We start from the raw sequence: 25,255 nt of genomic DNA on the forward strand, positions 1-25,255 counted from the left end.
AGCGTATAGGGGGCGCAACTCGTGTGCGACCCTGACACACCTTTAACCTGCCTCTAGTATTGTTTGTTTTTGTGGTTTTGTGACTGGTGAGACTCCTTTGCAAGTGCTGCGAATGTAGGTAAGGATGGCTGCTACCTGTTTTGTGAGTCTTGTGGTGCTGTGTTTATTATTGAGACCAGTGGAAGCGATTCTCGATTTGGCGCAGGAGGGACAGGTGTGTTCCGCCATGGTCCCGCCATTACTCCGCTACAGTACAGCCGTTAGTTTTTGCTGAGTTTGAACAGTTACCTGCCAGTATACATTTTTGATCGAGTGAGGGCTCTTTGCAGTTTACAAATCCTAATCTGTGATATTCCTAATGTGCATGCTCTGCTGTGAAACCCAACTCTTGTGATATGAGAGGGTAAATTTACATAGTGCAATATTATATTTGATTGTAATAGACGTTTGACCTTAGTTAGATTTTATCTGTAAATGTATTAAATTTAAAGATGACACTGACAGCACCTTAGGTCAGTAGTATTGGAAACATGATAGGTGTGCTTGGTATATTACATACGTGAACCTACGTTTTATGTTTTATGTGTGTTGTCCTATACAATTGTTGTTATAATCGTGTACAGGCAGGCAGGGTGTGCCAAATACAACTTTCCATTTTTGAGTCACTTGAGAAAAAGTGACTCTATGTAATCGGTCAGTGTTAGTCTGTCCGGCCGGCCGTCCGTAGACACCACCTTAACGTTGGACTTTTCTCGGAAACTATCAAAGCGATCGGGCTCATATTTTGTTTAGTCGTGACCTCCAATGACCTCTACACTTTAACGATGGTTTCGTTGACCTTTGACCTTTTTCAAGGTCACAGGTCAGCGTCAAAGGAAAAATTAGACATTTTATATCTTTGACAAAGTTCATCGGATGTGATTGAAACTTTGTAGGATTATTCTTTACATCAAAGTATTTACATCTGTAGCCTTTTACGAACGTTATCAGAAAAACAAGGGAGATAACTAGCCTTTTCTGTTCGGCAACACACAACTTAACGTTGGGCTTTTCTCGGAAACTATAAAAGTGACCGGGCTCAAATTTTATGTGAACGTGACTCATTGTGTTGTGAATAGCAATTTCTTCCTGTCCATCTGATGCCTCATATAATATTCAGAACTGCGAAAGTGACTCGATCGAGCGTTTGCTCTTCTTGTTATGTAGTATTTTAATGGACAATAAAGTGCTGTTATTGTTATTGTTATTAAAGATGCGCTTACCTCCCTTTTTTCTCAAATGTTATTGTAATGCTTAGTCTAATTTGGTTATGATTCTCGTGTAACATATCGAGGCAAATCTGTAACAATGTTTGTATTTATGTGTTCATTCGTTATAACCAGTATTGATTCGAGGGCTATGTTCAGTCAGTGATAAAAGCAGCTTCATCTCTGTGACTGTGCACGTTGTTAGTGTTGGACTGCTTTGGAGACTGACAAGCATGCGAGCTGGCAACATTTAGAGCGATTACGTTTCAAACTTCACATTGTTCTTGTGTTGATATGTTATCAGCCAAAAACGTTTACTTTTGCAACAACAACAAAATAAATAAAAATAAAAACCTCTACCTGCAACGTCCATAGTCAGATCCACTACCTTTTCTTCCATCATCGTAAAAGCATTGGAACAATCTGGAAATGTAACATGAATTGTAATGTTGATTTAACACTACAAAACTATTAAAAACAATATAAACACATTTGAAAACGTTATGACGATTTATGGTACTATTTTTGAATATATATTTATAAATAAACTATGCAAAAAAAGTATTTCACCCTAGTAGTACCACAACTAAATCATTCATGGCTGTGTTAATTCATTCAGACGTTCAACGCTACTAGGGGCGCTCCTCTTGGCTCTCTGGAATGTATTTTAAATAAAAAGATCTATTTTCTTTTGTGTTTTTTTGAGAAAGAAGAATATAAAAATACTAAGAAGTGTTTGTGTTTATGATTTTGTTCATCGTATTTATGATTGAGATATATATCAATGATCTTCGCTTACCGAACATAAAAACCCGTGGTAATTACAGGGTCATCTCCGAGCAAAACTCTTATAAAACACTCAAAAGAATGTGTTTTATACTGTAAGGAAGTTTATATCATTAAGATGTTGAAGAGGGAAAACGTATTGTTTATATAGGTCAGTTGTGCAACAAGACATTTGTCTGTCGCTTATTAAGTATGTCTCCCGAGAAAATGACTAAGAATGTCGAGAATCAAGTTTGTCTGGATCTGTGTGTGCATCGCCATTTAAAAATACCTCTTCATACATGGTCATAATTATTTTAGTCCCATAAAATGTATTGATATAAAATATAGATGATTAAAATTGTCTCTGTGACTTAGTCATTATAGCAAAGAAAATATACTCGTTAGATCACCGCCATGCTGTAAATGTATCAGTGTCGTATCTCTTTAAGACGTGGTGTGCTGTTTCAGAACTGACCCAAGGGTCGAACTGTGGCGAGACCAGTGTGTGTGTGGGCGGGGCCATATGTCAGGACAAGTGTACCTGTATTGACGGTATCTCACAGGCCAACGGTTCCACATGCGGTAAGTTTATGCCAGTGGCCAAATGAAACTTCGGCAGTAACTGTATTAATTATTTGTCTGTAGAAGTGCAAACTCATGATTGGTTTTGACACAAGTGAACAATCCTATGACAGGTGTACATTCTTTTTTCCGGATCATTGCATAACCTCCAAAGAAATACCTGCACGTCTGGTATGTTCGCAAAATATTCTGAAAGTTTCAAAGCAATATTCCAAGTCATTGCTAAATTACGGAACTTTTGTCACATTACCCCTCAAAATTGACGCAAAACCTGCCGTTTTTGACCGCTTATGTGATCGACACCGGCATCATAAAGAATAGCATAGCACACGAAATACGCAAGCTATAACTAAAAAATAAAAATAAAAACACGTACTGAATAGATAATTGATTGGACGTTTATATCGTGTGTAAAAGTTGTAAAGTTTTGCCTATTCTGATTGTTCGTCAATTTCTAATTGGTCCCTTACGTCATTGTGTGGTCGATTTGAGGGTACCCTTATAATTATGAGCAGCGGTCACGTGATCCATCAAAAGAAAATCTTCAATCCGATCCAAATCAGGTATATGCAATCACAATACTTTTTGTTGTCATTTCCAATATGCTAAAATTAGCTTACGCTCCAATTGCAATCAACTCGACTTTCGCATAAACGGACAACATGTTGTTTGGCGTTTTAAGCCTTTAAGCTGAAATGTTATCCAATAGTCTGGACAAAATCGAAGAACGTTTGACCGAAGTTTCAATCAATTGACTTAAAATATGAGATCAGCAAAGTGAGGCCTCCACCTCTACAAAAACATATCGCAGATGTGACATCATTATGGACATCTATCTATCTTCTATCTATATACTATATATAAAAATCTATATCTATACTATATATACAAATGGATGTAAGTGTGTGTGTGTGTGTGTGTGTCTGTCATTCTGTGGTCGCCATACCTCAGAGATGGCAAAAGATAAGCACAAGATATTTTGCATGCACACTGCCCTGGACCCACAAATGTGCACCTGGGTTTTAGTTTCTCCAGACATTGTTTCCTTCCTCGGATAATTACCCTCCCCATCTATCAATACAGTCTATATAGTGCAAGGGAGGTAAGTCATGCTTTGTCACCCACGGAAGGGAGGTAACTCTCAACAAACCAGTATACCGTGTCATTCTCAAGGGTTACACCCCGCCCGCTATCATCCCGCCGCCCCCCCCCCCCCCCACACACACACACACACACACACTAACCCTGCCCCCTTCTCCCCCTCCCTGCCTTCCAGATCATCGCGAATAATGTTTACGAAACGATCGCCTCAGTGAAAGATCACGAGAATTTACAGATTTCTCTCCCCTGTTCAAAAAGGTATGACGCGCTCACTCATGAGGTATGCGTGCTTTGATCAGACGGTAACTACAGTGGGTGTGAGAAGGGGTAAACAAATCACGAAGAACACGTTGAACCAAATAGAAACTTGCCTTGCCTATACATCCAAATGTATGAGCTCACACTGTCATTTTTCTTATCCACATTGGAATAAGATTCGAGAAGTTTCTGAGAGAGGGGAGAGCAGAAACACCCGGGCGAAGCCGAGCCTGACTGCTAGTACTATCTATAAAAATGGATGAAAGTGTGTCTGTCTGTGGTCACCATACGTCATAGATAAGCACAAGATATTTTGCATGCACACTGCCCTGGACCCACAGATGTGTACCTGGGTTTTAGTTTCTCCAGACATTGTTTCCTTCCTCGGATAATTACCCTCCCCATTAATGAATACAGGCTATATAGTGCAAGGGAGATAAGTCATGCTTTGTCACCCATGGAAGGGAGGTAACTCTCATCAAACCAGTATACAATGTAATTCTCAAGGGCTGCCCCCAAACACGCCGCCAGCTCCCCCCCCCCCCCCCACCCCAGCAAGGCCAGTTTAGTGCCTGGTGTTCACATGTAGAAAGCACATAATGCCAGAAATATTACAGACCCTCTATCGCTCCCATGAGGAGAAGATATGAAGCAGAAAAAATCAACCGGACAGTTCAGGAAATTTCTAGAAGCAAAGGGAGGTAACTCTTACGTTGTTATACATCGAAGGGAGGTATGTCTTCTCATGCAGGCACGCCTGATCAGTCTTTACAGAATATATTACCCGCTATTACGAGTTAGTCGTGTGACAGAGAGTTTTCTTGCACACGAGACTGTAGATGTCTCACGACGGCGTAGCCGAAGTGAGACAGCAGCAGTCGAGTGTGCAAGAAAACTCTCTGTCACACGACTAACTCGTAATAGCGATTATGTCTCACAGCATAGGCATTGAAAGACAGAAATTAGTTTTTGGGGACGAAATAACAGGCACAAAACAAGACTGAAAACACAATTGCCTTTTCACACATACCCTACACACCCATGCGCGCAGAAGATAGATCCAATGCGTTTCGTGTCTTTTTCTGGTTGAATGCATTCAACAAAGTATCAATCAACGTTTCTGAATCTTTCAATGAAAAAAATAAACTTTTTTGGAACCAAACCGCACAAACCAACGAAAGCTAAACACACAAACACACGCGCGCACTAACACAGATTGAATGCAAAGCGCGAAGGAACACGGAGAATTTGTGTAGGTCAGGTCGTGGGAAAGTCTACCCGAAATGTTCCACAGGGGAACTGGTTGTGTTTGGATTGTTCATTTTCTCACAGTGATGTTGATGGTGTTTACAGTGCATTTTTGAAAGAATATTTTCCGAATTTGGGGCACACTTTCGTCTTTTGGTTCGTTTATCTCGTCGAAGACAGTCAGGCAGGTCGAGTGTTTTTAAATCCAAACCTTCCATCACCGCTGGTGCAGATTAGACCTGCCTGACTGTCTGCGTGCGTGTTAGAGCTGAAGGCGAAGCCTCAATCGCCAAAGCGTCACCCATATGTAGGTTCTGAGCATCGAATGTACGTTGATACGTGGTAAGATCCGCACGGAACTGTCTATGCAACTTTTCCTAGTCACAGGTGTAAGGTTCGATCTTTTCTTTGCAATTTCGTCCTCTGTGTACGTAGCAAAGCGTTTCGCCATTTTCGGTTTTCGTTGCAGACGACGATAGTGAAAGTAGTACCTATTGTTTTGTTTTGACCTTTCGTATGCAGGGTTCTTAATTGAAGCTTGGTAAAGGGACCGTGTCGTGTAAGTGGAAAGTTGACGAAGCTTTTGAAAACAGAAATTGAATGAAGCTTTCATATATATATATGTCACAGTGGAAATGAGAATCCAGTGAGATTCCGAATCGCACTAGTGGAGATTGGAATTCCAGTTTGCACTAGGGCAAACTAGAATTCTCATCTCCACTGGATATTTGTTAGTGAAGATTGGAATTCCAGTTTGCCCTAGTGCAAACGGGAATCCAGTTTCAGGGGAGATGGGAATTCCAGTTTTCACTAGGGGAAATAGGAATTGGGGGAAATAATGTGTTCAAAGGTTAATAATTGTTGTTAAAACCATTTCATCTTGAGTTATTCATGACTTTGCTTACTCATTGCAGGTATTGAAATGCAGAAATAAAAAAAATATTATTGAATTGATATAATCGAACAACACAGAGTAATTGCGCACAATACGTTTTTGTTTTTTTATCAATATCATTAAATCATATCACAAAGTTAAAAGTTTATATAAGATGGAGCATGAGAGAGAGAGAGAGAGAGAGAGAGAGAGGGAGAGAGAGAGAGAGAGAGAGAGAGAGAGAGAGAGAGAGAGAGAGAGAGAGAGAGAGAGAGAGAGAGAGAGACAGAGACAGAGAGAGAGATGGCCTCGGCCATCAGAGCCGACAGTATTATTGTATTGTATTGTAAAACCACGACTACTGAACGACTGTCTAACGAAACGGTGCAATTGCCGAAAACCAAACATAGACTGCTGTACAAAATGTCACCCAGAAAGCACATTTTGCAAGAACTGTTGATGGATTTTCAGTCAAATGAAAACAAGAAACAAGTCGCGTAAGGCGAAAATACATTATTCAGTCAAGTAGCTGTCGAACTCACAGAATGAAACTGAACGCAATGCAATTTTTCAGCAAGACCGTATACTCGTAGCATCGTCAGTCCACCGCTCAAGTCAAAGGCAGTGAAATTGACAAGAAGAGCGGGGTAGTAGTTGCGCTGAGAAGGATAGCACGCTTTTCTGTGTAATTAATCCAAACATATCATATCTATATGTTTTTGGAATCAGGAACCGACAAGGAATAAGATGAAAGTGTTTTTAAATTGATTTCGAAAATTTAATTTTGATAATAATTTTTATATTTTTAATCTTCAGAGCTTGTTTTTAATCCGAATATAACATATTTATATGTTTTTGGAATCAGAAAATGATGGAGAATAAGATAAACGTAAATTTGGATCGTTTTATAAAAAAATTTTTTTTTACAATTTTCAGATTTTAAATGACCAAAGTCATTAATTAATTTTTAAGCCACCACGCTGAAATGCAATACCGAAGTCCGGGCTTCGTCGAAGACTACTTGACCAAAATTTCAACCAATTTGGTTAAAAAATGAGAAAAGCCAGATATGACGTCATCAAAAACATTTATCAAAAAAATGAAAAAAACGTCTGGGGATATCATACCCAGGAACTCTCATGTCAAATTTCATAAAGATCGGTTCAGTAGTTTACTCTGAATCGCTCTACACACACACGCGCGCACAGACACACACACACACCACGACCCTCGTCTCGATTCCCCCCTCTACGTTAAAACATTTAGTCAAAACTTGACTAAATGTAAAAAAAAGAGGCATGTTTGTGTGTGTGCGTGAGTGTATGCATGTGTGGGAGTGTGTGTGAAGGCATGTAGCATAGATAGGCCTACCTTTCATGCTTCATCTTTTATAAACTTTTAACTGTGTGATATGATATAATGATATTGATAATATAGAGCTTAAACAATGACCACGAGTTGATTACTGGAAAATAAACCACGAGTGGGTATTTGCAGCCGCTTGGTAATTCACGAGTGGACGTTCCATGGGGACAGGAGAGTTTGCTGATTATATACTAAACATTAGAGACATCGTCTGCTAGAATCAGAGATAGGTCGCTTCAGATTGCAGCTTCTGGAAATTTGCAAGGTTTGTTGCCTGTTAAAGAAATGGATTTTACACGTAATGTATGTCATGTACAGTAAGCAACAACAAAAACACACAAAGCAAATGGCATTGTCTGTCGACTAGGCATACACGTCAGCCATTGTTGTTACAGTTTTGAGTCAACATTGTACGTATTCTTCCGCAACAGGGTCCAATCGTCTGGGTTTCAAATGTTCTAAAAATAAATTCTAGTGTTGATTATTTTTTAGCCCTCTTTATTCTTACTTCCAATAATCCACGTGTGATTTTTGGGTTTAATCAAAGTAGTTCGTTCTAATTTCTCACTTGTCTAATAATAATCATATAATAATAGATTTAATCCACCCCTCGGTTGCATTGCAGGAGTTGTATAAATAGAGCTTAAACAATGACCACGAGTTGATTACTGGAAAATAAACCACGAGTGGGTATTTGCAGCCGCTTGGTAATTCACGAGTGTGCGGAGCACACGAGTGAATTACCAAGCGGCTGCAAATACCCACGAGTGGTTTATTTTCCAGTAATCAACGAGTTGTCATTGTTTAAGCTATTTATACAACGACCAACACGGGTCGAACATGCAGTCATGCAGACGACATTTTGTAGGCAATTTCATTTCAGCCTAATCACTCAGTGTCAAATGCGCGTCATTCAAATAGTCCCTATTCTTTTACTTTATTCTTAGTATCCGACTCGTCGGCATTATACTTGTCTCGTCTAAATATCGGACCCCATTGCTACGATTAAAACACAATAGCGTGTATATAGCTATTCTGACATTACATTCTGTGTTAAAATCATGTTTTTGTCAGCAGCAAGGACCAGAATTGGTCCATGTCGTTGATTGCAGACGACGGTTCCCTTTCCGCATGAAGCCACGGAAATAACCGAACATTGAAAAACCCACGGACATGTATTACGGAGAAAACTCGGGATAACCGGATGTTTAGCATTACGTCAATATGCTAGGAATCCTATGACGTCATGACGTATCATACTTGCCTACGTAAATTGTATACATGTTCGAAAGTCTGACTGTTGTGAATTCGCGTGGTGAAGACTGCGGTAAATCTGTAGATGATAAGAGAACAAGGATTGTCTCAGAAGAAACGACTAAATGTTTCAGACCGGTAACTTCATTTCAACATTGCACTATATAATGGACGTTCTATGTGACAGGAGAGTTTGCTGATTTTGTGTTAAACATTGGAGAGATCGTCTGCTAGAATCAGAGATAGGTCGCTTCAGATTGCAGCTTCTGGAAATTTGCAAGGTTTGTTGCCTGTTAAAGAACTGGATTTTACACGTAATGTATGTCATGTACAGTAAGCAACAACAAAAACACACACAAAGCAAATGGCATTGTCTGTCGACTAGGCATACACGTCAGCCATTGTTGTTACAGTTTTGAGTCAACATTGTACGTATTCTTCCGCAACAGGGTCCAATCGTCTGGGTTTCAAATGTTCTAAAAATAAATTCTAGTGTTGATTATTTTTTAGCCCTCTTTATTCTTACTTCGAATAATCCACGTGTGATTTTTGGGTTTAATCAAAGTAGTTCGTTCTAATTTCTCACTTGTCTAAAAATAATCAACTAGATTTAATCCACCCCTCGGTTGCATTGCAGGAGTTGTATAAAAAACCTTATTACTCTGTGTTGTTCGATTATATCAATTCAAATTAAAAAAAAAAAAATTCTGCATTTCAAACCTGCAATGAGTAAGCCTTAAAGTCATGAGTGACTTAAGATGAAATGGTTTTAAGAACAATTATAAACCTTTGAACACATTATTTCCCCCAATTCCTATTTCCCCTTGTGAAAACTGGAATTCCCATCTCCACTGAAACTGAATTCCCGTTTGCACTAGGGCAAACTGGAATTCCAATCTTCACTAGCAAATATCCAGTGGAGATGAGAATTCTAGTTTGCCCTAGTGCAAACTGGAATTCCAATCTCCACTAGTGCGATTCGGAATCTCACTGGATTCTCATTTCCACTGTGACATATATATATATACAGGAGAACGGGGTTAGTGTTATTCTTTTCCCGTCAAACACGAAGTACACAGATAAAACGTGGTTGACTGACCAAGGCCTGTTGGCACACTATTCAGAATACACAACAAAATGTAACAAAACTTTGATACCCATTTTTTTACGTTCGTGATCACTTGAATTGAATACCAAAAACATTAGTGTTTAAGGTAGTGACTAAATGTATGCGAAGGTAAAATTTTTCAGAAATAAATGCATAATCAAAATTATTGATTTCGGCATCAAAGCGTGTAACATACAATCTTGCACACGTTTGCTTTAGTAGTGGCAAATGCGTGTGACATAGAGTCGATGTTAGACCTGCTTCTCAAGTATTTCGAATGTTCCTAAGGAAGGGAGATAACTCAAGACAAAGTTATTTTTCAGCAAAAAGAGTGTGTTGATGGTAATGCTTTTTCACACTGTCTCCCAGCCTTTTAATCCAAATGTATGAGCTCACACTTTCATCTATTCTTATTCTCATTAGAATGAGATTCTAGAGTTTTCTGAAAGAGAGGGGAGATCAGAAACACCCGGGCGAAGCCGGGCCTGACTGGATGTGAGAGTGCCTACCGTTCACCAGTAGCAAGCACATAATGCCAGTCAGATTAGAGGCTCTGTATGGCTCATAATCAAACCAGTATACCGTGTCATTCTCATTTCCCCCAAACGTTTGATTTGGAGTTTTTCTTCGAGGGCTTTGCTAAATACCGGGAGAAGCCGGGCCAGATTGCTAGTGTATATTAAAATGAAAAAAACATGTCCGGATATCATCTGAAAGAATTTGTATGTAAGTTTCATAATGATCCGTCGGTTAGTTTTCTTGGTATTGCTCCACACACACACACACACACACACACACACACACACACACACACACACAAACACACACACACACACACACAAACACACACACACACAAACACACACACACACAAACACACACACACACACACACACACACACACACACACATACATTCACCACTACCCTCGTCTCGATTCCCAGTCTGTTTTAAAACATTTAGTCAAAACTTGATTTAATATAAAATTAAAAAAAGCAACAAGAAAGTTTTAACTAAGACAAGGAATTGAGACAAGAGTGGGGGTGTATATGTGTTCGTGTGTGAAGAGCGATTCCGAGAAACCACTGGACCGATCTTCATCAACCTGCATGACAGTTCTTGCGGATGATATCCCCAGACTTGTTTCTTCTTTTTTTCCAATAATGTTTTTGATGACGTCATATCCGGCGTTTGGTAAAAGTTGATGGGGCACTGTTGCGCCCTCGTTTTGTCACCAAATTGATTATTATTCTAGTCAAGCAGCCGATTTTGTTAGGTCTGATTACAATTTTAAGTAATCGTTCCAAATATGATTTCATCTTATTCTTTATCATTTCCGAATCTAAAATATCCATATAGATATGTTATGTGTAGATTAAAAAAAAACTTAGACAAAATCGCTTTCCTGTGACTCGCTGTACGCTACTGTGCTATACTGGCTCATCACTTCAAGCGATCACGCTTTTCGTGCGAATATGTCACCACTTTTTAGTCTGGATCGCAGGCATTGGCAAAGCATTGTCTTTGCGAAAAGCAGGGCGTTCAGTAACATTCTGTGAGTTTGACAGATTGACTAAATGTATTAATTTTGCTTAACGCGGCTTGTTTTTGTATATGAACAGAACCCCTGACTGGGAAGGTGAACGGACAATGCACGGATGGCACATCTTGTGACGATTCACACGCCATTTGCAACACGACCACCAATCTCTGCAAGTGCGAGGAGGGCTTCGCTCCCGAGCCAACCACCCAGACTTGTGGTGAACATCTACTTGTGTGTGATTGGGGGAGGGGGAGGTGGCAGGTGATTGGGTGTTGCGTATGTGTTGTGTCTGGGTGGGAGTGGGTTAGGGGGAGGGAGGTGGTTGGGTGTTGTGTTTGCGTGTGTGTTGGTGTCACGACATTTAAAATGTACATGTATCTCTTTCCCAGGCATTTGAATAGTTTTTCGAGATTTTTGTAACAACATTTAGATAACGCTGTATTTGTTTTACCCCCCCCCCTTTTTATCCAGTGGGAAAGGCTTCCCTTGTATGTTTGGAACTGACAGATTCAATATCAAAACTAATGCGTAATAACGTTGAGAAAATTGTCGTACCTCGGAGAATTTTTAGCTAGTGTGTCAGAGCGTCTGCTTTAGAGGCAAGTAGAGTAAAGTGGTTCCAAGTTGACAAGTTGGTGAGTTCCTTCAAAACAACATGGCTGTCAGCAAATTTGCAGTAACTGGCCGGCACGAAAGTACAAAATGTAGGATAAACAGAATAGTTCATGGCGTGATGTGTGGCGAAGTTTACAAAAGTACAGAATGTAGGATAAACAGATTAGTTCATGGCTTGATGTGTGGCGAAGTTTACAAAAGTTGCTTTTTCTTCTTCAATAATTGAAAAGCTCGCACACCTTCGCATTTCTATATTTGAAAGAATTTTAAATACAAGTCGCGTAAGGCGAAAATACAACATTTAGTCAAGTAGCTGTCGAACTCACAGAATGAAACTGAACGCAATGCAACGCAGCAAGACCGTATACACGTAGTCCACCGCTCACGGCATAGGCAGTGAAATTGACAAGAAGAGCGGGGTAGTAGTTGCGCTGGGAAGGATAGCACGCTTTTCTGTACCTCTCTTCGTTTTAACTTTCTGAGCGTGTTTTTAATCCAAACATATCATATCTATATGTTTTTGGAATCAGGAACCGACAAGGAATAAGATGAAAGTGTTTTTAAATTGATTTGGAAAATTTAATTTTGATAATAATTTTTATATATTTAATTTTCAGAGCTTGTTTTTAATCCGAATATAACATATTTATATGTTTTTGGAATCAGCAAATGATGGAGAATAAGATAAACGTAAATTTGGATCGTTTTATAATTTTTTTTTTTTTTTACAATTTTTACATTTAGTCAAGTTTTGACTAAATGTTTTAACATAGAGGGGGAATCGAGACGAGGGTCGTGGTGTATGTGTGTGTGTGTGTCTGTCTGTCTGTGCGTGTGTGTGTGTAGAGCGATTCAGACTAAACTACTGGACCGATCTTTATGAAATTTGACATGAGAGTTCCTGGGTATGAAATCCCCGAACGTTTTTTTCATTTTTTTGATAAATGTCTTTGATGACGTCATATCCGGCTTTTCGTGAAAGTTGAGGCGGCACTGTCACGCCCTCATTTTTCAACCAAACTGGTTGAAATTTTGGTCGGGTAATGTTCGACGAAGCCCGGACTTCGGTATTGCTTTTCAGCGTGGTGGCTTAAAAATAATTAATTTTTAAGCCACCACGCTGAAATGCAATAATATTACATGGCTTGCTGTGTCGTAAACATAATACTACATGGCTTGCTGTGTCGTACCAGATTTACACTCGTTGCTTTTTCAAATAGTGAACAGCTCGCTTTCGCTCGCAGTTCAATATTTAAAAAAAACAACTCGTGTAAATCTGGTACGACACAGCAAGCCATGTAGTATTCTCTATGTCTCGTACCTTATGTAATGTACTGTTTGTCTGTTTTCTGTCTCAGGTCTGGCTAAGGGTGAAGGATGTAAGGACAATCCTCTCTCGTGTCTCAAAGGGTCCGAGTGTGACCCCACCGTGAACATGTGCAGTGAGTATACATTGCAACCCACACAGACAATAACCACAAGATTGAGTGTGGTTAGAAAATGGTACACAACGCGCACATTCTGTTTTTTTCAAGAGGAACAAAGAAGCACGTGTCAGTATGAGTGATATCAGTATTACCACAAAATCAAACAAAACGAGTCAGACACTAACCTCTAGTTTGCACAAACACAAAGCCTGTATATCAGAGTAACCAAATAGACGAGATGAACGTAATCCACGGGTCAAGTCACGGAAAATATCCCATTTTCACACCAAGAAACACGTATTTTTCAAAGACCGGCATTTTCACTGACACATTCCAGAGTGACCTAGATAAGACGCCTGCTTTCGGCTTGCCGGCTCGCGCGCGGAAGGGAAGAGTTCGACTATAATTAGCCCGCCAGCTGCGAACTAGCCGCTGGCTGAGTAGGCAAAAATCCCAGTAGAATAGAATACAGTGAGATACCAGACAAGGAGATCCACTGTCACCTTATTTATATTTAATATGTGCCGAATTTCTGTCCATTATGATCCGCCAGAGTACAGAGATAAAAGGTATAAAGGTAGCAGATGATAAAATATTAATATCCCAGTTTGCAGATGATACCGCCCAATTTCTAGATGGTTCAAAACAATTTATTTGTGCATGTATGAACGTTTTGAAGCAATTTGCCTCTATATCCGGTCTGAAAATGAAATATGGGAAAACCACGGCAGTCTGGATGTTACGGAGGGTTTTTCGTGAAAGTGTCTGTGTGTAATAATTACTCTATCAGAAAATGCATGTTCTACTCTGTTTACCAAATCACTCCATCTCACACACACAGCACTCAAACTAGGCACAAAGACTTTAACACGTTACTGCCCTTTGCCCTCGTACCTATATTCAAACATCACAACAAAATACAAATATGATATTTCTCATACAATCAACAATCTCTTGCATTCACTGTAATACTTTTAACAATAGCTCAGGTAGCACGTGGATGAATATCACGTCCCTCGATGACGTCGTCACTTGTTTCTCACAATCCTTCTGTTAATCATACATTTCCTGTTACGCACACGTTTCATGTTACGTACTCTCCAGTGGTTACTCACAATACAGTGGTTACTCACAGTTCAGCGGGTTCATTTGCTGGATCCATATCACGCCAATGACAAAATATGATCATGGTGATATGGGGTGGGGTTCTACCGGGTCCCAGAATTCCTGCGCTGCGTTACAACCTTGCGCCCACAATCTGACGATCTTCTACGTCGTGACGACAAGGAGGGGATGCTCATCTTCGTCCCTCATTTCCATCAGCAGAGTGCATCCTTGCTCCCACCGGGGTGCTGTGTCAAAAGTGTATGCTACCATAAGTCTCAACCACTCAGTTTCTAGTCAAACTTCTCCACAAAATAATAATTCCACTCTTACTCAATAATATTCATTCATCCGTCAACTAGCCTATGTTGTTACCGTATTACATCAGCTCATTTACAAATTACTCCATTACAAAAGAACATACAAACATTCCTTTCCAAAATGGCTGACAACAGCTCACACATCTCCAACCCAATTCACAACATTACTCTCACAGTCATTTCACAAGTCAAGATTACTGAGCAAAATACAATTCAATAAATACCTGTATATTCACAGCATTGAATCACACATGATTCATCCAAAACATGAGTCGTATAACAATCGACCTCAATGTCACTTGAGCAACATACTGAAAAACGTAGAGACACGAGCAGACACGTCTATCTCCCGTGACCGTCAGTAATGTTCTGGTTAATACAACCAATATGTCTACCTCCCTTTTACCAATCTCCTCTCTCATTGGTCAATCCTAAAACCAGGCAACCAATGAAAATATAGTTTGCAAAATCAGATCACCCCATTCCATCAGGTGATATTACAGTCACGCACTCAAGCCATGCGAATTTAAAGTATGGTAAGCTAATCTGTACACATTTGTTAAACATTAATTTAGACTAAACTATGTACAAATCCATTTGTTACACTGGATAGGCTCACATTGTTACGGAGGGTATTTGCGTGAAAGTGTCTGTGTGTATTAATTACTCTATCAGAAAAATGCGTGTTCTACTCTGTTTACTAACTCACTTCGTCTCACACAAACACAACACTCAAACTAGGCACAAAGACTGAAACACGATTACTGCCCTTTGCCCTCGTACCTATATTTAAACAACGCAACAAAATACAAATATAATATCTTTCATACAATCAACAATCTCTTGCATTCGCTATAATAATAATGATAATAGCTTATGTAGCACGTGGAAGAATAACCGTTTCTCGATGACGTCGTCACTTGTTTCACACAATCCTTCTGTTAATCATGTTTCCTGTTAATCACAGTATCTCTTACGCACATTTCACATGTTACGTATTCTCCAGTGGTAATTCACACTTCAGTGTTTACTCACGATTCAGCGGGTCCATTGCTGGATCCAATATCACGCCAATGACAGTAACGCTCATGGTGATATGGGGTGGGGTTCCACCGGGTCCCAGAATTCCTGCGCTGCGTTACAACCTTGCGCCCACAATCAAACGATCCGTGGCGCCAAGGAGGGAATGCCAGTCTTCTTCATCTTCCCCGCAGCCGAGGGCATCCTCTCTCCCACCGGGGTGCTGTGTAAAAAGTTTATGCTACCGTAAGTCTCAACCACTCAATTCTTAGATAAATTTCTCCACAAAATAATAATTCCACTCTTACTCAATATTATTCATTCATCCGTCAACTAGCTTATGCTGTTACAGTATTAAAACAGCTCATTTACAAATTACTCCCATTACGAAAGAACATAAAAACATTCCTTTCCAAAATGGCTGACAACAGCTCACGCTTCTTCAACCCACTTCACAACATTATTCGCACAGTCATTTCACAGGTCAACATTACTGAACAAAATACAATTCAATAAATACCTGTATATTCACAGCATTGAATCACACATGATTCATCCAAAACATGAGTCGTATTACATTCGACCTCAATGTCCTTCGAGCAACATTCCGACCAAAACGTGGAGACATGAACAGAGACGTCTGTCTTCCCCAGTTGCCGGTAATGTTCTGCTCTATTCAATCCAAAATGGCTATACCTCCTTTTTAGAAATCTCCTCTCTCATTGGTCAATCCTATAACCAGGCAACCAATGAAAATATAGCTTGCAAAATCAGATCACCCCAGTTCAACCGGTGACCCTTCATCACGCAGTCAAGTCATGCAAACCCAAAAGTATGGCAAGCCAATATGTACACATTTGTCAAACACTTTTTAGACTGAACTATGTACAAATCCATTTGTCACACACATCAAAATTGTACTATTAAATGTATGCTGGAACTTAGGCTCAGTTGGAACCCTGTAACATTTAAAGTCCTTAGTATTGTTTTTTCAGTCAACTTAGATGACATTATACCCCTTAATTATGAATATAAATTTCATTTCATTTTTCATTTTCATTACTTTATGGTCCCATCGCTGGGAAATTCGGGTCGCTTCCTCCCAGTGGAAACCTAGCAGCAACGGAGTCGCGCTACCCAGGTGTCTGCGTGTTTAGGTGTATTCAGCCACCTGCACTTATGGCAGAATGACCAAGGTCTTTTACGTGCCATTGTGATGACACGGGGGTGGGACATGGCTTCCGTCTCTGGGTCTGCACATAAAGTTGACCCGTGTCCGTCCCGGCCCGAATTCGAACCTGCGACCTTCCAATCACAAGTCCAGTGCTCTACCAACAGAGCTACCAGGGTAGAAATTGAGAATTTGTTAAGGTCCTGGTCCAGAAGAAATGTAACCCCTTTTGGAAAAATAACAGTTATTAAGAGTTTGGCGTTGTCTAAGTTAACTCATTTGTTTATGAGTTTACCAGACCCTGATGATACATTCTTGTTTGATTTGAATAAGTTATTTTTTTCATTTCTATGGGATGGTAAGAAAGATAGAATAAAGAGAACAACAACATATCAGTCGTTTGAAGAGGGGGGGGGGGGTTAAAATGGTGGATTTGAAATGCTTTTTGTCAGCTCTGAAGGTATCATGGTTACAGCGAGTCCTTTGTAGTGAAGGAAAAGTAACTAAACTTCTACAAGCTCTGTGTCCACTTGTACATAATATTCACAAGAGAGGAGGTGAGTTTGGAAACATACTGATGCAAAGAGTTCAGAATCCTTTCTGGAGAGATGTTTTCAAACATTATAAGCATTTTGCATGTAAATGTGTCCCCATCTCCTTGAGTGATTTTGCCTCAGAGCGTCTGTATTATGATGTACATATTTGCATTCATAAAAAGGTTATTTTTAACAGGAATTGGATGGGAAACGGCATTATTTAATACAGTCGGTCACTTGATGGGAGCTGATGTTTTTTTGTCATATAACGATTTTGAATTGAAACATCCAAATTTACAACTGAATTTTGTGTTCTTCGAGGGTGTTATGCGCTCAGTTAAGAATTATCATAAAAGATTAAAGTTGGATGCAGTTTTAAACAATGTTTTTCATACTGGTGATGATGTTTTATGGAAAAAAAATATCTAAAGGTGGAGTAAAACATATATATACCCATCTTGTGAAAAATGATGGCAATTTACAGTGCATTGAAAAATGGACCAATTTATTGAAGTTTGATGTAAATGTTAAAAATGTGTTTTTGACAAGAAGGCGAACTACACAAGACACATACCCGAGGTGGTTCCAATACAGAATATTACATAGAATTGTTCCCACTCAACGCCTGTTATTTTTGATGACAATTTCTGACACATCACTATGTAGCTTTTGTACACAGCAAGAGGAAACCTCAGAACATTTGTTTTGGGAGTGCACTAAAGTTAAGCTGTTTTGGTCTGATTTCACAAAATGGTTATGCCTAAATTTCACACATTGCAGTAATTTGAATTTGTCAAAAAGAGCTTGTCATTTTAGGGTATTTACACAACTTTCATACGGATGCTGTTTTTAATTTGTTTATTCTCCTTGCCAAACAAAGTATATTTGGAGCCAAATTAAATAAGACAGTCCCAACACTAAATGTTTTTGTGAAAATTTTTAAACAAAGGTTTCTGATCGAAAAGTATAATGCTAGTATAGATAATTATTATGGTAAATTTGCAAAGGATTGGTGTTTATATAGACACTTTTTTCATTAATGCCATAGGATAATTGTATTGATTGATTTCGTATGAACATTATGAATGTGATACTCCCTGTTCCATTTATTCATAACACATATTATACAGTACTGTTACGCCTATATTTTTTTTATTTTTTTGTTTGACCTCAGTTGCATGCTTCAACCCTGAGTTGTTTTGCCTTTGTTTCTTTTTTTTTCTTTTTTGTAAGGCGGGGAGCATCCTTCTTCATTGGTCTTTTTCCAATCACATCAAGTAATCACAAAATATTTCTTAACCTTAATTCAAAATCAAACATACAAATGATATCAATTGGCACACCATATCCATATTTACCAATACACATTTTAGCGACAATTAACAAATCATTTATATAACATACCATTTAAGTGGAAACATTTTCATTTGGTGGAAATCCTAGCAACACTATCCTTGCTGTCAAACTTATATATACGCCAAATTTTCTATTTACTCTATAAATCACGTTCAACCAAACACCACGAATCTTCTGGCAGAAAAAAGAAATGTTCTATATAATCTGTCTCATTATAACAATATGTACAATAAACTTTTTCAACAATTGTGGGGTAAATATTATGCACAATTTTGCAATTTAATTCTCTCAATCTGGTCTCGGGGGAAACTTTCTGAACAATTAGCCAATGCCAGGGGGTAATTTCAACATCAAATTTGTGCAGCCAAAAATGAAGACAACATGGATTCTTATACTCCAGACTTAATAAATACTCTAAATACTGGCGCGCCCGAAAGAACTCTTCCCCACACAAAAAATTGCGAAAATTCTGATTTTTCAGAAACAGTCACGCGACCTAAGGTTTGTCTAACAAACATTTTCACTGCACTGTACACAACTTTATATTGCATAAATAGTGAGGGAAAAAACCCAATTATCTCCCCTATTTCTGGAGTATCAAGCAGTCGTTACCGATCATAAAGTCAGCTACGTAGGTTATACGTGTTGTGCCCATGTCTTAAAAAAAAGAACACACTTCTGATACATAACCTTATTGTTATTCCAAATACATTCAGAATTAACATCCTTACATATCATATCCTTATTATTCTGAATCCAAACTTTTAAAAATTTCTTCCAAAACAACGATTTTATCATTTCAACTCCCTTTATCCTTTTCCAATTCACTCTAAATTTAAAACATGCAAAATCTTCTCCAAATTTGAAAAACCAGAAAGATGGTACAAATGTCCATCTATCTTCCACCGAGGACGTTTGTAATTTCGACGCCCATTCACACAAGATGGAGGACTGAATTAATTTTAAATCAACCATTTTAATGCCTCCTTTTTCATGTTGACTTTTCAACACGGATCTTTAAACCTTTTCAAAGGCTTTTTTATTGACGTCTTTCCTTTTCCACAAAAACCAAAATAAGAGGGTATTTACTCTTTCTAAAACCTTTTCTGAAATACAGAGTGCCTTCATAACGTATTTGTTTGTTTGTTTGTTTGTTTAACGCCCAGCCGACCACGAAGGGCCATATCAGGGCGGTGCTGCATTGACATATAACGTGCGCCACACACAAGACAGAAGTCGCAGCACAGGCTTCATGTCTCACCCAGTCACATTATTCTGACACCGGACCAACCAGTCCTAGCACTAACCCCATAATGCCAGACGCCAGGCGGAGCAGCCACTAGATTGCCAATTTTAAAGTCTTAGGTATAACCCGGCCGGGGTTCGAACCCACGACCTCCCGATCACGGGGCGGACGCCTTACCACTAAGCCAACCGTGCCGGTCTTCATAACGTAAACTAACCGAGGAACAACAACACTTTTAATAACGCACAATTTTTCAAAGTAACCTAAATTTCTTCTTTGCCAAACACTTAATATCTGCACAATTGTATTTATCCTGGATGACCAGTTCTCCTCAAGGGAGGATGCTGCACAAAAGTTACAAAAAACAATGCCGAGTATCCTCAACTTATTTTTCCAAACCAGACCGTTACACTCGGCACCATGGCCTCTATTGGACCCAACCCACATGGCCTCCGTTTTTGTACGGTTTATCTCTAGACAGACATATTCGCAAACGTGCGGAACAAATCCATCACTACATTCACATCATCTGTGTCTCTTAAAAACAATGTTACATCGTCGGCATACAACACAATCTTCAAAACACAACTTAAATTTCCCACCGTACTACGTTTTAACACAATACCTTTAATTCTATCATCGGATCTAACCCGTATTGCCAATAATTCTATTGCCAAAACAAAAGCCAGTGGAGAAAAAGGACATCCTTGTCTAATACCAACGTCCGCCGTAAAATAATCACTTATCCAACCAGAATACCCAACACAACTTTTACTTTCGTTCATCAATACTTTTACCCATCTAACAAAATCCTTGTCAAATCCAAACTTCAAAAATGCATATAGCATATAATCCTTAGAAATGCTGTCAAATGCTTGTTTAAAATTGACTGCCATAATAGCACCGGGCATGTTGGATACCCTAGTCAGATCTACAACGTCGTCAATTGTTCTTAATAACGATGCAACTGATCTTCCTTTTAAAAAACCTGTCTGCTCTTTATGTACAATAGAATCAACAACACGACACATTCTGTTTGCCAAACATTTTGCCAACAATTTATAATCAGAGTTCGTTAACGAAATGGGTCTCCAATTTTGCAATTTTGTTTTTGTTAATTCTTTTCCTTGGTGAATAAGTGTAATTAGAGCCAGAGATTGTGAATGTGTCAAACTTCCCTCTGCAAAGGCAACGTTGAAGGAGTCTACCACAACAAATTTCAACTTCAACCAAAAACATTTGAGACATTCTATAGACAGGCCATCAAGACCCGGTACTGAACCATTATTAAGTTGCTTAAGCGATGCTGTTGCTTCGTTTACAGTTATTAGACCTTCACATTCTTCCTTCTCCCTCTCTCGTAACTGTGGAACTTCACATCCCTGTAACAACATAATTATCAACTTTCTGTGAAAATCCATGCATGAGGTGTTACTTTTGTACTATACAAATGTTCAAAATGCTCCTTTTGGGCATGTAAAATGTCACACTGATTACTTAAAACTTGGCCGTTATCCAATTCCAATTTATTCATAACTTTGGAATTTGCTCTACTTTTTTCCAAATTCAAAAACATTTTTTTCTCCTTCTTCTATCCATTTAACTCTTGCTCTCACCATTGTGGGTTTTTTTTGCAAACAATTCCAACTTTAATCGTATTAAATCACGTTTCTCTTGTACCGATTCATTCTTGGGGTCAGTGTCAAGGATAACGTCGCACTCATTCAGTTCCCCATACGACTGCACTATTTCATTTTTTCCGTTTTGCTTTGTAAACACTGTACGTCATGGTTTGTAAACACTGTTCGTCATGGTTTGTAAACACTGTACGTCATGGTTTGTAAACACTGTACGTCATGGTTTGTAAACACGGTACGTCATGGTTTGTAAACACTGTACGTCATGGTTTGTAAACACTGTACGTCATGGTTTGTAAACACTGTACGTCATGGTTTGTAAACACTGTACGTCATGGTTTCATCTTTAATTTGCAATTTCAGGAACTCCCATTGTTCTTGGGGAGCCATCAACTTATTTTCACACAAACATGTGTCTATTAATTCATTCATCTTGTGCACAAAAACAAGATCTTTTAACAAATTATTATTAAACTTCCAGTAACCGGGACCCCGCTCCAACTGAGAACATCGATATCTAATCTCAGTTTGAATACATCTGTGGTCGGAAAAAGAGACAGGAAACATGCTGCAGTCAAGCACATCATTAAACACCGAGTCACTCGAAAACACGTAATCAATTCTTCTGGCAACGAACTCATTCCTTCTGGACCAAGAATATTCTTTAAGTGTAGGATGAAATATCCGCCAGGTATCAGTAAGTCCACATGAGTTCTTAAATTCGTTTAGGGACAAGACCACGTTTTTAGGGTGGTTTTCTCCACTCACAATATCCATATCATTGTTCAAAACCGCATTAAAATCCCCACAGACTACAATACGTTCAGTCGATAATTAAACCCCATGTATGCTTGGTGGCTAAAGTGTGATCACCGTCCCCACCTACCCCCCCCCCCCCCCCTATGTCGCCTGTCCTTTCAACCACCCACCCTGTTGGTCTATGTATGTGTCTTGTCTAAGTATACTGTTCAAAAAAAGAAACGCATAGCTTGTAATATTTGGTTAATTTAGTTATATGGCTACAAGGATATCCACCAAACTGCAGAAAATGTTTATCTGGTCGTCGACCTTTCGTCCATTGCCACAAGTGAGCTCTGCACGTGACGCATGCGTTATCAGTGGCTACAATGTCAAAATTGCTCATTTGGCATGACCACTCGTCATGCTTTAGTGTAATCTCGTGAAACTCGGGGAATATTGAGCTCTCACCATGTCTTCCAAAACCCATAAAAGCGGATTGTTCGCCAAAAAGAAATCAGACGACAATTCAGCGACGAAAGATGGCCCGATTGAGCAGAGAAGACCGCCAAATTGCATTGGGTCGTTTACAAGCAGGCCAAAGTCAAAGTGCAATCGCCAGGCACTTCCACGTGTCCCAGAGCACCATCAGTAGACTGTGGGTCAGGTTTCAAGCCACTGGCTCCGTTGCTGACTTGCCACGAGCGGGAAGACCAAGGGCGACAACTGCTGCTCACGACCGCTTCATACGGCTCCGCCACCTCCGGAATCGTTTCCTGTCGGCCTCATCTTCTGTCCAGGCTCTCCCCGGGCCACACCGATTATCGGACCAGACCGTGCGGAACCGCCTGCATGAAGCTGGTTTGAGAGCTCGCAGACCTCACGGAGGAGCTGTCCTCACCCGCCGCCATCGCCAGAACCGAGTGCAGTGGGGCAACCAGCACCTTCGCTGGACCATCCGGAATCACTGGAGACACGTGTGGTTCAGCGACGAGTCCTACTTCCTGCTCCAGCGACATGATGGTCGGAGGAGGGTCTACCGGAGAGTAAACGAACGTTACGCGCCCAACTGTGTGGATGAGGCACCCGTTCATGGTGGTGGAGGCGTCATGGTGTGGGGGGCGATCAATACCGCTGGAAGGAGCACCCTGGTGCACGTCCAAGGGCGCATAACTGCCCAGCGATACGTGGAGGAAATTCTGCGCCCACACGCCCTTCCTCTTCTGGCTGACCAGGATGCCATATTCCAGCAGGACAACGCTCACCCGCACACAGCACGACTCAGCACCCAGTTCCTCACCGACCACCATGTCCAGGTGCTTCCCTGGCCATCCATGTCGCCAGACATGAACCCGATAGAACACCTCTGGGATGAATTGGACAGACGTGTGCGCAGGCGAGAAGAAGCGCCGGCAAATCACCGCGATCTATTGCAGGCACTTCAGGAGGAGTGGGACACCATCCCACAGCAAGATATCCGGCATCTGATCCAGTCCATGCCCAGAAGGTGCCGGGCAGTTGGTGCTGCTCAAGGCAGTCACACCCCCTACTGACTTGACAGCCTCGGCACCCAATCGTATTGATTGACTGATTGATTTGAAGATGCAAAATGAACTGTGTGTGCATTCAACTGTGTCCATACCAAATTTCAAACAAATAATCTAAATATTGAATTTTCTGTTAATTGTTTCGAAAAATAAAACAAATTTGGCAAGTAGCAACTATGCGTTTCTTTTTTTGAACAGTATATGTGCGTGTGTATGCGCTGAGACAATCTTATCTTATGCTGGTAAATTCTGTGTATGCTGTTTGTTAAATTATGTTAATGTGTATGTTAAATTATGTTAATGTGTATGTAAATTCTGTGTATGCCGTATGTTAGATTATGTCAATGTGTATATAAATTCTGTGTATGCTGTATGTTAAATTATGTTAAATTATGTTTATGTGTATATAAATGAAAAACAAAATAATCCGACATGCCAGAGAGAGTTTAACAAATAAATCTGTATCCTGTCGGACTGAACACATAAATGTGAAAATTAGCAAGCATTTCGAAATGCTTCAAATGACACTTTAGTTGTAAATATATTCAACTCGAGCGTGTCTAACACACACAGCAGGTTGCATAACCGGGGGCCGGTCGCTCAGTTGCTCGAGCACAGGACATGTGATCACGGATTTGAATCCGGGCCTTGAATGACACGAGTCAACTTTATGTGTAGGTTCAGAGACAGTATCAATGTCCCAGCCCCGTATCACCACAGTGGCAGTTAATGAGATTGGTCATTCTGCAATAACTTCAGGGTGGCTGATTACACCTAAACACATACATACCTAAGTAGTGCAACTCTCTGCTAGCTTTCCGCTGGGAGGATGAAGCTCGACTTTTACAACAACGGGATAATGAAGTAAATGACATGATTTGGTGTGTGGCAGGGCTGGAGCTGGGCCAGATCTGTGACAAGGACATGGATTGTGTGAGCGGCACGGTCTGCGACACTGATGCCACATGCAGTGAGCGCCTGGACTCCCCACACCCAGCCACCCTACTCCAAATATATCTTTGTGTGACTCGCACTCACGCACGCACGCACGTGTACACACTAGTACGCCCCCCCCCCACACACACACACACATTCTGCCTGCCTACACGATTGTGTTAACATCTATGTTTCTTTTACCAACCTGAGAAATTGGTGAGGTCCAGGATTCAAATGTGTCCGGCCAGCCGTTC

General features: G+C 40.0%; 1 protein-coding gene across 1 annotated transcript in view; it reads left to right on the forward strand.

Moving 5' to 3' along the window:
• The first annotated feature begins 530 nt into the window (after positions 1-530).
• Positions 531-25,255, forward strand: part of LOC138948044 (multiple epidermal growth factor-like domains protein 6) — a 77,451-nt gene continuing 52,726 nt past the window's right edge. The window contains exons 1-5 of the mRNA XM_070319572.1: positions 531-546; positions 2,484-2,597; positions 11,428-11,565; positions 13,322-13,405; positions 24,958-25,035. Coding sequence (XP_070175673.1) covers positions 531-546; positions 2,484-2,597; positions 11,428-11,565; positions 13,322-13,405; positions 24,958-25,035 — 430 coding nt within the window. The remainder of the gene's footprint in view (positions 547-2,483; positions 2,598-11,427; positions 11,566-13,321; positions 13,406-24,957; positions 25,036-25,255) is intronic.

Source organism: Littorina saxatilis, linkage group LG15 (assembly GCF_037325665.1).
Source record: "Littorina saxatilis isolate snail1 linkage group LG15, US_GU_Lsax_2.0, whole genome shotgun sequence".
In the NCBI taxonomy this organism is placed as follows: Eukaryota; Metazoa; Mollusca; class Gastropoda; order Littorinimorpha; family Littorinidae; genus Littorina; species Littorina saxatilis.